Genomic DNA, 15,867 nt, shown 5'->3' on the forward strand with positions numbered 1-15,867 from the left:
AAAGTCACCTATAAGTTCGTACATATTAGTGAGACAAATTGAAGGTTGTACACCAAAGTGTGAAATAGGACAAAGGTTGTACACCATGGATGAAATTTACCCACTAAAACTTCATGGAGTTTTCCAACTACTAGCGAGTAGTCAAGCCCCTATGATCCCCTTGGATCCAGCACTAATACCTACTATTCAAAGTAAAACAGTAAAAATGAACCATACAAAAATTGTTTGAACATAACACAAAAATGTATAAACACAGGGATTTCTAAACTATCTTTTGGTATTCCATGAAATCATTTCATACCAAAAAGAAAAGAACCACCGCTGGCTGATTTCAATTCTATAAGTTTATGTATCAATTACAACATTATGAGTATAACCAAGACCAACAAGACTCTCTCATTAACCTTTGAGATCAGAAAAGATACCAGCTAGACAATTATATGTTTTGCTTCCTCCTTTACTCTGTAGCTGTAGCTCCAACCCTATCACGGGGGATCAATCGCAGTTCCGACCCATGTTTAAGGAACACATTTCCTAACCAAATCACAATCAAATGGTTAACTTATTTTTTTTTTTAATTTGCACAAAATGTGCTTACATTAAATAATAATAATAAAAACTCCACCCAACCACATGCAATTCAAACCCATGACTTCTCCGGTCATAGGTGAAGCGTCAACCACTAGATCAAGAACATCAACACAATCAAATGGTCAACTTCATGATTACCTTATTGTATATATGTTGCACAACCAACTACAATATAGTCACTAAATATGTTCGAGTAAGCAAACATATCTAGGTCCTTGAGCTCATGATCTTTTGATTGGGTAGATTACATAAATGGCCTTCTTTATGACCCATTGCCATAAAAACCGGACATAAAAGTCTCTAAACTTTTCCCTTTCACTAACATAAAAGTCCATTAATCTTTTACCATTTGGTTCGGAGATAAAAAAATAATTGTTTGAAGAGACTGAAAATCCAAAATAGTGGTTCAATGGGAAACGTAGTCTATTAACTTTAATTCTTGGATTTTTCCATTTTGAGACCGTCATCGGTCATTTTGAAGACGTTTACTTCTACAATAGACTTTTATGTTAGTAAAGGGCGAAAACAGGGACTTTTATGTCTGATTTTGAAGGTAAGGAGCCATAAAGAAAGTAAGGCCAAAGGTGAAGGGCCATGGGTGTAATTTACCTTCTTTTAATTTGATATATTGAACCCACGTTCAATCCAATTCTAATCGCACAAATTAAGCTCATGCTTGCAAAATTAGTTAATTGTGAAACACAAATTCTGTTAAAAGAGTGTTACAGAGTTACTCATTTTATATGCGATTAGAATTGTGTTTTTTTACAATTTAAAATAAGGTTTTACAGTTTCTTTATATATACACCGGTATATATATATTCAGCTGTTAAAAATGCAAAATTCGAGTTTTATGTTCAAAACAATTTTCTTGGCGCAAAGGTTCGAGTCTTAGGAGCAGCCTCTTGCCAAAATATTGGCAAGGGAAGGCTTGCCCCCAGTACAACCCCGTGGTGGGACCCCTCCCCAGACCCTCGCTTAGCGGGAACGCGTAGTGCACCGGGCCGCCCATTAAGGGCTTAATGTGTGCAATCATAGTTGTGAAAGGCGACCGAGGCGATCTCCTGAGGCGAGAGGCGGCCCAGGCGATCGTGCCTCCGCCTTCTGTAGTGTAAGGCGGGCGAAATTCGAAAGGCGACCGCCTTTTCATCTCAGGCGCCAGGCGGTGCAAGGCGAGAGGCGGTCGCCTGAGAGTTTCAGGCAAGATTAAGTGAAATTAGGTCAAAAGTAAGAATATTTATGCAATATGGAACTTCATCTCCTCCACCAGACTTCTTCGACAACTCCTCTTCATCTCCTCCAGACAACTTCGACAACTCCCACTTCATCTCATCCAGACAATTTCGACAACTTCCCTTCCACCACACTGATCTAAGTAACAGGTACGTACATCTCTTCTCTGTTTATAATTTCAATTTCTTACTTCATCTCTTCTCTGTTTCTAAATACACAAGACAATACTTCTTTCTCTCTTCTCTTCTCTGTTCTATTTGTTACTTCATTTTCTTACTTCATCTAGTCTCTTTTCTGCCCAAATTTTTGTTCTTGGTCTAAATGTTATGCTGCCCAAATTTTTATAAAAATTTGTGAAATTTTTACAAGTTTATTATTAGTTGTTTGTGTTGTGCAAAATTCTTATTAGTTTTGTTTAATTTAATTATTAGTTTTCTTATTTTCAATCTAATAGTTTGCAACCTTTTATTAACTGTTATTGGAAAACTTTTACAGGAAAACTTTTGGAGGTAAAGAGGCCAAATTGGTATTGGACTCCATGTGCAGCTCATTGCATTGATTTGATATTGGAAGATATCGGCAAGTTGGTCCTTCGTTTAATATATTATTAAGAATTAGGTGTTATTAGGATTGATGATGATATGTTATTAGGATTTGGAACTTTTTTTGTGTGTGTATGTGTTTTACAACTTTAGAAGTTAAACTATTAGATTTGAGTTATGATTTTATTTTTTTGTGTTTTTCTAATTTTTTGTCGCCTCACGTGCGAGAGGCCGTCGCCTCGCCTCAAGGCGATATTTTGCCCTTGTCGCCTCGGCTCGCCTTTCGCCTTTCGCAACTATAAAAAAAAAAAAAAAAAAAAGGGCGGTCCGGTCGCATTACGCGTCCCCGCTGAGCGAGGGTCCGGGGAGGGGTCCCACCACAAGGGTGTATTGGGGGCAAGCCTTCCCTTGCCAATTAAATTGGCAAGAGGCCGCTCCTAAGACTCGAACCCGTGACCTCAGGTCACACGGCAACAACGTTTTTACCGTTGCGCCAAGGCTCGCCTTTCGCAACTATGTGTGCAATTAATTGATCAATGACTCAATGTGTCAAATTCTAAGATCAAGCCTTAATCAACAAAAATTGAAAAGATGAAGGAACTCAAAATAACATACAATAAAACTATTGAATGCATTTCTGTACGTTGATGATCATTTCAAGCAAAATAGAGACTGTTTCCATCAGATTGCTGGACTAAATCCATAATAAATAGAAGATAACAAAGAGTTTCTGGGACACTATACTAAGGAACTGACTTGCCTTCATATTCTTTTCCCAATTCCACATTACCATAACGATTTCAAGGGTGCTCTATATGTATCGTAAAAGGTTTAACAACTATGTTGTAAGGAAACTCCTCTTTAGTAGGAGTTTGTACTGGTTTCCAGGCACGGTTCCATAAATAATGAAAATAGGAAATGCTTCTGCCAACAAAAACAATCCAATTCCAATTCCAACTATGATTCTAGCTAATTGAAACTTCCACTTTAGCTAAAATTTCTTAATTGATGATAATTTTTAGGGTAATTAATTTATTAGTCCCTATATTTTGACAAAACACACTGTTTAGTCCCTGTATTTTCAAAAACACATGGTAAGGTCCCTAACTTTTTTCTCAGTGAACTGTTTAGTCCTTCTGTCTGTTTGTTAGATTTTTTAACGTTTATGACTTCGGAAATGACTAAATTATCCTTTACTATTTACCCTCAAACTTTAGAAGAGGAAATCCAATTTAGAAAAAGAAGTCGTTTGTATGGAGAACAAGAAAAAGAACAGACCCAATGCTTACGATTTTAAACGATTAAAAAGAAAATCAAGAAGAAGAACACTCAAAGTTGATTTCAGATGCATTAGAGTTTAAAGGAAAGGAAAATAAAGGAAAAGAATAACACAAATCCAAATTGACTAACAAAATTTTCATGAGAGTCTAACGGCAGGGACGAAACAGTTCACTGAGAAAAACATTAGGGACTAAACAGTTCATCGAGAAAAAGGTTAGGGACTTTATCATGTGTTTTTGAAAATACAGGGACTAAACAGTGTGTTTTGTCAAAATATAGGGACTAATAAATTAATTACCCTAATTTTTATTCCATAATTTCTAATTATTTCTATTTTATGCTCAATGTTGTAATAATTCGTAGAGTATAAAATACCAGCTTTTTTATTATTATACTTCTAATATTTACACGTTTCCCCGGCGTTTGCCTTTCCTATGTTTTTTACAAATAACGTTTCCCAGTCTACTGTATCCCTTTCCGTGCAACATAGTTTTTAACAAAAAGCCGCAAAACAATGCAACACCAAATTTTGATCCCAACAATTGCTAAAATCCACCATTATTATAGTCTAATATATTTTTAAGCATCAATGTTATCCAAAATAAGCTATATAACTAGTAGCATCATAGGTTATGAAATGACCATCTATAGTTATGCAGCTATTAAAATCTAATTATTGACAAGAAAAACAGTGTTAACTTCTAACATCAGGCTGATTTTATATATCTAGAAGTTAATGAAGATAAAGAGAATATTAGCATACCTGCACTTTGCTGAGGATTTATTCCTACGCCATCTGCAAATCAAAACAATAGCCTTCAATTTAAGAAATGTTGAAGAATGAAATCATAACTAAGATACTGTATTCAAGGCTGATTAATCTTTATTTTGCAGGAGAAGCTAGACAATCCCTTTCAATGATACACACAGAGACTAATATTCAGTAGTTCATCTTTACATAACCCAAATTTTCCCCCGTTATCTGATTAGTTTTCACAACTCATTACGATCTGAAAAAGGATTGCTCAGTCGTTATCCAAAGCCAATCAAAAACAATCACAAGCAGCTCAATGAGTTGAGATACCAATAACAATCTTCCATAAACTCGGGATCGATCATAATCAATCAGCAATTGGATCATAATCGTTCCCTAATTGCTTTATTGTTAGAAAAGAAAATGGAAGAAGAGGGAAATACCGTTGGTGATGATAGCGCTGGTTTGGGGAGGGACTTTGAATTCTTCTGCAGCGAATTTCAAAACAGCAGTGAATGGAGCAGCTTCTGGTACGCTAAAACTGAAATCCCAAATCCGCAATCAGTCATCATCAAAACGCAATTCCAATAACAAGGAAGAAGAACGAATCTAAAAAAATTATACGTACACTTTGAAAGGGAGCTTTGGATCGGAGGTGAGCGTCACCTTGAATGAGACCTTTCCTCCGCCTGCTGCCATTTTCGATTCGGACTTCGTGATAGATTTTTCTTCCGGTTAAGAGTCTGATTTAGTGGCGTATCAGCACCGCGTAATTCGAACGCAACCATAGCTCAGGAAACAAAGCCCATTATTGATTCAGGTTGGGCCTAATGGGCCAACTTCAGTACCCGGTCGAGTTGGATTTCATTGATGGGCTCCTTTTGGTATTCTCTTATCTTTTGAATTAAGTATTTGAAATTGGGCTTTTCCACAAACATAGCATCAACTCAGGCAGTGATTTCCTATCCCATAGGAGTAGGCTGTAAATGAGCCGAGTCGCCCATGAGCAGTTCGGTAGTCGGCTCGGTTCAGCTTGATTTATAAAAAAAATACTCGCAAGCACGATTTAGAGGCTTGATTCGTGAACGAACCGAGCTTGTATATCAAAATTCGGCTCGAAAGCTCGCAACCAGGCTCGATTATAAGCTCGTGAATATGTTTATGTACAAGTTCGATAAAAACTCTTGAAAAATATAGAATAAAAGTTATTTGATATTATTTATATATATTCCCATGGAAAAAGAATGAGTCTAGGTAGAATAAAAATAAAATTACAATTAACATACTATACAAATAAATTAGTAATAGGGTTAAATACATGAATATCATAATTAAGTAAAAAATTACAACTAAGTCATATCATCAAATTTAATTCTTAATATGTTATTATTCCTTATATATTATGATTTTACACCATAATTTAAAAATTCTAGGCTCCAATTCATAAATTATAAACCCTAAAAAATATATTCTAGACTTCTAATTTATAAATTCTAATCTTTAAAATAAATTAAAAGTACTGATTTTACTAGTTTGATATAATAAAAATCTAAAAAATATATTCTAGACTTCTAATTTATAAATTCTAATTTTTAAAATAAATTAAAAGTACTGATTTTACTAGTTTGATATAATAAAAATTATGATTTGATATAGTTGTAAATTATTTTTAATAGATGAATTTCTATGTAATTTTCCCTTAGTAATACATGTACAATACACACACCTCCGGCCCAAGTTACAATTTACAAATTATAATTTGATAGCCCATTATATCAAAATAACAAGCTACTCGTGAACAAAATAAATGAACTGCTCATGAACAAACTCATGAACAAAATAAACGAACTAGCTCGTGAACAAACGAGCCGAGCTTAAGCACAAATTGAAGCTCGAAGCACGGCTCAAGTTCGATAATATTATACCGAGCGGAGCTTGGGTCATTTACAGCACTAATAAGAGATTCGGCCCCAAAAGAGACGAAAAATCTCCATTAACTTTTTTCACATAGTCGGGATAGGGGGCAAATCACTCAGAGACGAGGATAGAATAGGAAGTGAAACCTCTCCTCCGCCAAGGATTGTCATCTCCACAACCACCATGTTTCCATGAAAAATTTCCGTCGTAAAAAATATTATATATATAGTTTATTATTATTATTATTATTATTATTATTATTATGTTTCTAATAATGATATATTTTATAAAAATTATTTTGGTTTACATAAAAAATACAGTAAATTAAAGTCTAAGAGTCCAACCTAACAATGAAAAGACATAGTAATTAAATTAATATTATATTTAGTAGATTAATGTATTTTTATTTTAGACGATTTGTAGTTTATATGGATATTTAAATATTTATTTTTATATTTGATAAATTGATGTGTTACTTGTTAATTACGATTGATGATTTTTCCATATCACGTATACTAATGTTTTACATAGTATATTTGTCTAATGGCAAAATTTTAAATTACACTAAAGAATAGAATTGGAGTATTATGGAATGGGGGTTCCATGGGACCCAAATTCGATGAGAACGATTTGCAACCCTAATAATGGTTGAATCATGTAAGCGCATTTATAAATTTGCAATTGGACAAACAAGGTCAAAGGATCCTTGTCCGGCTAACTCGCTACGATGCTAAGTCAGTTTGAAGTAAGACTTAAGTATGAATACAACGGTAAATCAAAATTAATATGTAATCTTAATGAATGCATGAAGTAATGTACCTTGAGTTGTTCTTACTCTATTTTATAATGTGATCGAGTTATAGAAGACGGTCATGAGTATAGTAGCGAGATGTGCTACGTGTCACCTGTTGATAGGTGAACGTGCTCGGATATGGGGGTTGATATCCATCAACAGGTAAACATGCGCCTAGATATCGGGGGTTGATTTGCCTTAAGCCTAATAGGCCCGTGATTTACATGATCGGGCGTGATTGCTATAATGGGTGAATATTTGAGTGTCTTTTGAGACTTCTTGAGCCAAGACTCTCAATACAGAGTCGTGTTGATCAGTTTTACAATAGTGATGCCACTTGTTCTCTTTTTCTGAATGATGATTCGACTTTCGTAAATGCCAAGTGATGAGTTTATATTCTCCTGTCTCCAAGAAATTTAGATCGGGTGCTGAATTAGCACCCCAAAATTGGCTCACGTCCTGTTAGGTCATCTCTAAATCTAAAATTCTATTTTTTTTGGTATGTTAGGTCATCTCTAAATCCTAAATTCTATGTTTTTGGTCTGATAGGCCTTCTTAAATCAAAATTTCTAAGTTTTTTGGCCTCTAAACCCTTCTTAAATCTTTTTTTTTTTTTTTTTTTTGCCTATTAGGCCCTCTCCTCCCTAATTCTGATTTTTTCTATTAGAGAAAAATTCTTTTACATGTTAAGAATCTTAAACACAATGTAGTTTAATTTTGAGAAGTTTTACATTGGTACTTAAAAATTGGTTTTTGACCACTCAGATTATAACACGTATACATATGGAAATTTTTTTGAACAAGTTCGATTTAGTAAAAAAAAAAATTACACACGCACGTGTAAAATCGGCTCTCTAACCGAACAATCCTGTATTCTGGTTGCATATTAATATATTTAGTTGCAATTAAATAATAAAAATATAATAAAATTGGAAGACATTATCTAAATGTAATTGAATATAATTCCCAAATTGGACATAAGAAAAGGCCAAGAAAGGTATAAGCATGATGAAATTTAGTTTGTAAGGGGAAAGAGAAAAAGATATGATATGTGTATAGTGGAACAGAATATATGTACACATCATTTCATACCCTAATCTAACCACTCTTTTTCACACTTTGAGGACAAGACAAATTTAATTTGCTTATACATGATCTAAGCAATTTTAATTATATATATATATATATATATATATATATATATATATATATATATATATATACATATAGAATTTCTTTATACATATATGCATTAGCAAACATTGCACATTCGTGGATTTTTTTAGCTATTACCTGTTAAAATAGTATTTGATTCTTCTTTCAAAATTCCAACCAAATACTTTATATTTCCTATTATAAGTGCATGTATGTTACTTTTACCTTTGTATTTGTTCGCCAAATCTTGTTCAGACCTTGTTTGATAACCGATTTAATCATTCAAATTAACTCAAATTAACATGTTAATCATTTATTTAATTTAAGTACGTTTGATAACGGTTATTTCTCGACCACTTAAATTAGTTAATTAAGTTAAAAATCATTTATTTTGATAAATCAAAATATTTAACTTAACATTTTAAGTTAACCATTATCAACTAATATTCAATACTTTCAACACTTAAAATATTCATTGTCCAAGCTCAAGCTCAGACTATTATTAATCTAGACAAGTTTAGACTCAAACTTAATTTTAATTTAATTTGTTCAGTTTAAAACCGAACCAAACCAAATAATTCGGTTTTATATATTATTCGGTGTCGGTGTTTGTTTGGGTATTCGGTTTTTTCGATTCAGTTTGATTTTAAACTGATGCACACCCTTATATATAAAAATTAACTATATAGTTTTGCAACTTAACAAACACTTGACCGAATATGAATCTCACATTGAGAAAAAAAAAACCTTAGTTCCTTCCAGTGGCGAAACTAAGAGGGTAGTTGCCCCTCTTGACGCCCTACCCTTGTAGTTTGACTATTGTTAAAAAGGCATCTCCCCGTGTATAGGACATCCAAATTTGTATAAAGTAACTTATTGGCCCTGTTTGGTAAAGAGCGTTTTGGGATAAAAAGAGCGGTTTTGACCAATTTTAGAGGTTTGACCACTGAAACCGCTAATTGAAGTGTTTGGTGGAGAGAGGTTTGGACCAAAATAAATGCCCTTATTCGTCTTTTTGCACAAACCGCTATTATCAATCAACTAATTTTTACCAAACAGGTCTACACAAACAGCTAGTCAAATCAGCTAATGTAATCAGCTAACAACTAACAGCTAATTCCCAAAAAGGGTCATTATCCCCTTAAATTTTCATAGTAATCTATTATCCCTAAACTTGGTTAAAATGACATGGTTTTTAAACCACTTTATAAAACGAAAATTAATAAGAATCTCGCTCCCTCTTACAAATTTCTGATTCCACCAATCAAGTCCCGTAACTTGGGACTAATAGGTGAAGAATTAATAATTCTTCAAAAGTTCAAAAAACAAATTAAAATAAAAAATACAAAAACTACTCCATTTAGAAGAGTGGTTAGAGCAGTTGAAGAAAGAATGTTTTTCAACATTATCACTAAAATCACTCCATCTTTTTATATAACAACAAAATTCCTCATTACATTACAATTCTTCAACAAACCAAAGCAAAAATGAAACAAAAAGAGTCTTCATCTTCTTCCTCAAAGCAATGGAAACCATTCACAGCAAACTGTTGTTCAGCAGAGAATCAGACCATATTAGGTAACTTAAGCAGATGCAGAACATCAAGATCAGAAATGTCAAAGAACATAGCTCCATTACAATCATTTAGAAAGCTTTCATTCTCTGATTTGAGTAGATCTTCTTCAATTAGAATAAATGAAGATCTAGCAATGTCTTTGGGAGGTGATCTTTATGACTTTGAAATGGGTGAATTGAGAGGGATTACTCAGAATTTTTCGAGTAATTACTTGCTTGGAGAAGGTGGGTTTGGGAAAGTGTATAAAGGTTATTTTGATGAAGGTTTAAGACAGGGTTTGAAGTCTCAACCTGTTGCTGTTAAACTTCTTGATATTGAAGGTCTTCAAGGTCACCGTGAATGGCTGGTTAGTTACTTACTATATCCGATCGTTTTCTTCCTTTTTGTTCATGTTAATTAAAAGGGGTGGCTTGGTAAGTTTCTTCTAATCGGGGAGTCCATGACCTGCAAGAAATAGGGTTAAGACAAATGTCGTTTATATAGAAATATATCATCGATTACCTATATTTGGCAACTAAGAGCATCTACAACAGCCTCTTAGATGAGCTCTTAAGTTAAAATTTGATGAAAAAGAGTTGGTTCCAACAGTCTTTTAGTGATTCATCAAATCATCAAGAGCCTCTCCGGTCTCTCTATTATTAAGGATGTCCTAATACCTTCTTATTTTATTCATTATTGAGTACTCTCCTTTTTACTATTGGTAAATATAATAATAATTATACTTACTAATTTGAATGATAAAATAATAAATAGAAAGCGAATATAAAGAGTATTTTTAAAGATCATATGTTTTAGTTACTCCTCCAATCACTAGAAGTCAATTGTTTATATTTTTTTTAGAGAGTAGACTAGAAGTCTCTTGGGGATGCTAGAAGACATTATTTCAAACTGAAGATAATCCGTTGTTCCTAAATTTATGCCCCCTTCCCTACCCATAATACCAAAAAAATCCACAATGTCTTGTGTGGGTCCTTCTAACCCACACAATATATTTATTTTAAATAAATAATTAAATGAAAGTAAATTACATGCTCAATAGTCTATAACGACCTTGACATGTGTTAGGTTGGAACCCAAAGTTCAATAGAGTGTGTTAAGACCTTTTAGATAAAGAATTGGGAAATTACACAGAAATTCACCTTTTAAAAACTATTTACAACTATGTCACGTTATAATTTTGAATTATATCAAACTAATAAAATCATTATTTTTAATCTATTTTAAAAACTAGAATTTATAAATTAGGAGTTTAGAATATATTGTGTAGGGTTTAGAATTTATGAATTAGAATTTAGAATTTTTAAATTAGAATGTAAAAGCATACTTTATTGTTATATATGAAAAATAATGACATTCAGAATTAAGTTTGATAATCTGATTTGATTGTAACGAGCTTTTAGATAATATGAGCCTTGTCAGAATCACTAATTAAATTTTATTTGCAGGCAGAAGTAATTTTCTTAGGGCAGCTAAGGCATAAAAATTTGGTAAAATTGATTGGGTATTGTTGCGAAGACGATGAGAGACTTCTTGTTTATGAGTTCATGCCTCGAGGTAGCTTAGAAAATCACTTATTCAAAAGTAAGTTTCTTCTGCTCACTGCATATTAAGAGTATTTATAGTGTTATACTCTTTCATTAAACTCACTTCTATTGGAATGAGTGTGATATATTAAACATTTATCAACCATCTAATACATATTGAGTAGTTTATTAAACTTTTAACTATTTTTATGATATATTTTTAATTTTTAAAATAATATAATAGAGTAAAAAAAGTTATAATAGAGTTTAATTAATTAGTAGATCTTTAGTGATTGAGTGGTTATAAAATTTAACCATTAGAATTAATGATTTAATAAAATGAAGTTTATTAAAAAAAATCTTACAATAATAATATATATTGAGTAATTGTTGTTGTGGACCATTGGAAATGCTCTCAGACCATCAATTTCATGCTTTTTAATTCTTATAATATAAATAGGATAAAATCTAAAAAAAAACTTATATGCTTTCACGTATTATTAAACTGGTAATTGAAAAAAAAAATATGCGAAAGGTGACTGAACTTTTTCGTTTTGCTAAAAATGATGATCTTTTAGTTTGAGACTATAAAAATGACTGTTAACGACCTCAAAATGGAAAATTCCAAGAATTAAAATTGTTTAGTATCACCTTTACTATAAAACCATTTTTTTTTTCAAAATCATCATTTTATTTCTCTCTATAAAACATTCATTTTCACTCTACTCACAAACAACCCCTCAATGATTTCAAAATTAAAAAATTAAAAAATTAAAGTTGCTTAAAATAACATTAAGTCTTTGAATTTTTCAATTTTAAAAGCGTCAATGTTCATTTTAATTTTAAGATCCTTGTTTTCTTTAGTAAAACTAAAAATCTCAAGTCATCTTCTTGATAAAACAAAAAAACTCAATCAGTTTTTGGACAATTTTTTTTTTTCAATTACTAGTTGACAATACGTTAAATTAATAATATATAGTGCAAATAAGTACCTACCCTAAATCAATTTGTCGTTATATTTCACTTTAAACTTAAAGTACCAACTCACTTTGACTTGTTTATGAATTATAAGTTTCATAATTCCAAGTACATTCTCAACGAATGCATCAACCTCTAATTCCTTCTATAAGAATAAAATAATGGACACAACAATATTTTTAATTAAAAAACTAAACAATTGTTCAACAAACAAGGTTTTTTCTCATAATAAAAATCCTCAAGTACAGTACAGTTGAAGATATTTCCGTGCCTGATGCTCATGTTTAAATTGTCAAGAGTGTCTAAAAACTCGGTTATTAAAGTACCAGTTTCGGAAGCAAAAAAGACTCAGGTGATTGTAGGTGCCTTCTATGCTTACTTTGTTTTTGACAAAGTAAACTTTACTTTGTTTTTTCTACCATTAGATGAGTTTACTTTGTCAAAGTTCATCACCATCCAATGGTGGGAAAAACAAAGTAAGACTTACTTTGTTAAAAACAAAGTAAGCATAGTCTAACCCGGTGATTGTATCACTTGGTTCAGGGTAGATACTATGGTTACTTTGTTTTTGACATCGAGCCATGTTTGAAACATCAATATCAATATCAATGTTGCCAACTATCACCAAACCCGGTAATACAATCAGTTGAGTTCTTTGCATTTGAAACCGCTGTTTTGAATACCGGTTTCATATCCCTCTAACAATTCAAACATGATCATTAAGCCCGAAAACTTTTTAGCTCAAACACCATTATGCTCGAAAGTTTTTTTGTTCATATATGTCAAATTTATAATATTACCAATTAAATATGTACTAATTGTAATTTAGTTTTGATGATGACAGGAATTTCAGCATTGCCATGGGGCACAAGGTTAAAGATAGCAATCGGAGCAGCAAAGGGATTAGCCTTCTTGCATTGTGCTGATAACCCTGTCATTTATCGTGATTTCAAGACTTCTAATGTCTTGCTTGATTCTGTAATTACCAATTCTTACCTCAATGCAAGATTTATTTACTTCTAATTTAACCAATTAATTAACAGTATCCTCTAATTTTCCTCTTACTTTCTAGGATTTTACTACTAAATTATCAGATTTTGGACTAGCAAAGATGGGACCTGAAGGATCAGACACACATGTTAGTACTAGAGTCATGGGCACCTACGGCTATGCTGCTCCTGAATACGTCTCAACAGGTAAGCTTATCTGTAACCCCCTCATTTGGATCACATGATATCTCACACAATATCAGTCATAGACATGTTTTCAATTCTCAATCATATAAACTTCAATCTCATATAAATTTTATATATTATACATAAGAGAAAGCATTTATAATTTACAATACACGTTTAAGTCATTATCCTACACAGAGGATTTACAAAACAAAAGTACATTCACAAGACTCCAAAATGCCTAGATAAGAATGGACTGACACTGCTGGTGCGACCTTAAGCAAGAAGAACTCCACCTAACCTGTAAAATCTGTTGGCAAGGGGTGAGCTGCCTACTCAATAAACATATTACACATATATGTATATACAAGTAATGTAAAGAGCACAAACCAAAATAGGTCATCAGTACCAAGTTAGAATTTATTCAGAATAGTAATATTGATTTTAGAAAGGCCTTGCTATACTTAGACAATATATATAAAATGGTCCTTGGGCCCAATCTGTATTCCGGCTCACTAAATTCGGAATACAATCATCTGTGCTACGGAGGAGTTACACTCACTCACGTACTCATATATCTCAACACATGTGCTTCCGGCTCACAATATTCGGATAGCACTCTCAACTTGGACCATTTCACATATCCATCTAAGCAAGCTCATATTCATTTATAATCCAACCATTATTCAGTTCCAGTATGTGCACAAGGCTTAACATGCCGTATTTACGCATAACACTGCAACATACTCAATCATAACACTTTCTTATCAATCATGACGTATCATAAACACCTTAACGACACACTAATCGCCTACTAATCGCACGATAATCGCATTATGCATACAAAACTTCTACTGACAATGAGATGAATCTAAAATGTATGTATTCAATCATGAAAATATATATGAATGTGGGAAGACTCATATGTTAGGGTTTTGGGGATGTTACATTATCGAAACAGGTTATAAAATTTATATATTTTATATAATTATATACGATATAAATGACACAAATGATAATAGTATCAAAAGGGTGAATTTCATTTTTCCAACTTGACGCAGGATGAATTTAGTTCAAAACAAATTTTGGATATTAATTTAGTACACGTGTCATGCTTCGTATTTTTGTACAACATGCCATTTTTTCCCGATATGTGTCATTTTTTACTGATTTATAAAAAAAAAAAATATCAAATTAAAGGACCAAATTGATACTTAAAATTTGCTTTCCGGTAAGTACCCTGTAAGCCGAGTTGAAGAACAAAACTTACCATTTATCAAGTTGAAATAGGGAGGTCATGGGTTCGAATCACATCCAGGTCTAGTGGAGATTTTTCTTTCTTCTTTAATGTAAGCGCATTGTGCGCAAATTTAAAAAAAAAAAAAAGTTGAAATAACAATAAATTAGATGTGGTTTAAAAAGTGAAAACAGCATGCTAGATTAATTAAATTAAGGGTAAATTAGGATCAATTTAGTCCAAAATTAAGTTTGGATATCAATTTGACTCATCAACTCTTTAATTTGACACTTGAAATCAAATTAGTCCAAAATGGCACGTGTCAATATATGATTGGTAGTTATTTCACACATGTCGCAATGCTGACATGTATCATTTTGGACTAATTTAATCTCAAATGTCAAGTTAAAGGGTCAAATTGATACCCAAACTTGATTCTATTACCAATTTTAGGGGACCCAATTGATCCTTAATTCGTTAATTTGTGAAGTAAAAAAAATCAAAGGTTAGTACATATTTAGCCCTCTAATTTGCATTCAAATGTCTAATGATCCCCCAAACTTTTAAAACAACTTTTTTTTGTCACCTCAACTTACTTAAAAAGACTTTTTGGTCGCCTGAGTTTGTTTGAAATGACTTTGCTGCCACCTTAACTTGATTAAAATGACTTTCTATCACCTCAATTTACTTAAATTGTCCGTCGCACATGGAGGTGTACAATACCGCCACGTCGGAAATAAATGGCTGGTCATGACAATTTATGCAAATTGAGGTGGTAGAAAAATCGTTTTGAAAGTTTAGGTAGTCACTAAGTGTTTGCCTGCAAGTTCAAACAGTTGAATATGTATTTAGCCCAAAAATCAACTCAATCACTTGTTCACTTATGCCAAAATTATTGTGTCTAAACTTTAAATTTGAATGAGATATTATTAATATAAATTGAATGAATGCAGGGCACTTGAAGTGTAAAAATGTCAAAATGAGTTATCATGTTCTAATCATATTATTTCATCTATATGTTTCATATGATTATACGGTGATATCTGATATAAATCAACAAAACTTATAATCATGTCAAACGGATTATCTAAGTCGTGTTGTTGCATCAGAAA

General features: G+C 32.3%; 2 protein-coding genes and 1 long non-coding RNA gene across 6 annotated transcripts in view; 1 reads left to right on the forward strand and 2 right to left on the reverse strand.

Annotated features, from left to right (window-relative positions):
• Positions 1–206: 206 nt before the first annotated feature.
• Positions 207–5,170, reverse strand: LOC136235551 (ubiquitin-fold modifier 1). Its single transcript, XM_066025285.1, has 4 exons — positions 5,030–5,170; positions 4,845–4,942; positions 4,411–4,443; positions 207–534 (listed from the first exon to the last, which is right to left on the reverse strand). The coding sequence occupies exons 1-4, from the start codon at positions 5,098–5,100 to the stop codon at positions 458–460; spliced, it is 279 nt and encodes a 92-aa protein (XP_065881357.1). The 5' UTR covers positions 5,101–5,170; the 3' UTR covers positions 207–457.
• Positions 5,171–9,750: 4,580 nt separating this feature from the next.
• LOC136235136 (probable serine/threonine-protein kinase PBL15) overlaps positions 9,751–15,867 on the forward strand; it is a 6,694-nt gene continuing 577 nt past the window's right edge. Inside the window, exons 1-4 of the mRNA XM_066024656.1 lie at positions 9,751–10,188; positions 11,288–11,423; positions 13,188–13,321; positions 13,416–13,539. Coding sequence (XP_065880728.1) covers positions 9,754–10,188; positions 11,288–11,423; positions 13,188–13,321; positions 13,416–13,539 — 829 coding nt within the window. The 5' untranslated portion in view covers positions 9,751–9,753. The remainder of the gene's footprint in view (positions 10,189–11,287; positions 11,424–13,187; positions 13,322–13,415; positions 13,540–15,867) is intronic.
• The window catches only part of LOC136235137 (uncharacterized), an 8,088-nt gene continuing 5,846 nt past the window's right edge, over positions 13,626–15,867 (reverse strand). Inside the window, exons 4-6 of one of the 4 annotated variants that reach the window (XR_010691678.1) lie at positions 15,352–15,575; positions 14,789–14,857; positions 13,626–13,828 (exon numbers count right to left, since the gene is read on the reverse strand). This is a non-coding gene — a long non-coding RNA (uncharacterized lncRNA). Of the gene's footprint in view, positions 13,829–14,788; positions 14,861–15,351; positions 15,576–15,867 lie in introns of all 4 variants that reach the window. The other 3 variants (XR_010691676.1, XR_010691677.1, XR_010691675.1) reach the window with 3 other exon arrangements.

Source organism: Euphorbia lathyris, chromosome 7 (assembly GCF_963576675.1).
Source record: "Euphorbia lathyris chromosome 7, ddEupLath1.1, whole genome shotgun sequence".
NCBI lineage: Eukaryota > Viridiplantae > Streptophyta > Magnoliopsida > Malpighiales > Euphorbiaceae > Euphorbia > Euphorbia lathyris.

Bases quoted from the DNA above. Each gene is read 5' to 3' on its own strand.
- LOC136235551 (XM_066025285.1), bottom strand. From the start codon at position 5,100: ATGGCAGCAGGCGGAGGAAAGGTCTCATTCAAGGTGACGCTCACCTCC. The intron at 4,943-5,029 runs GTACGTATAATT...TTGGGATTTCAG, and splicing joins CCAAAGCTCCCTTTCAAAGT to TTTTAGCGTACCAGAAGCTG. The intron at 535-4,410 runs GTATGCTAATAT...TGATTTGGTTAG, and splicing joins AAATCCTCAGCAAAGTGCAG to GAAATGTGTTCCTTAAACAT.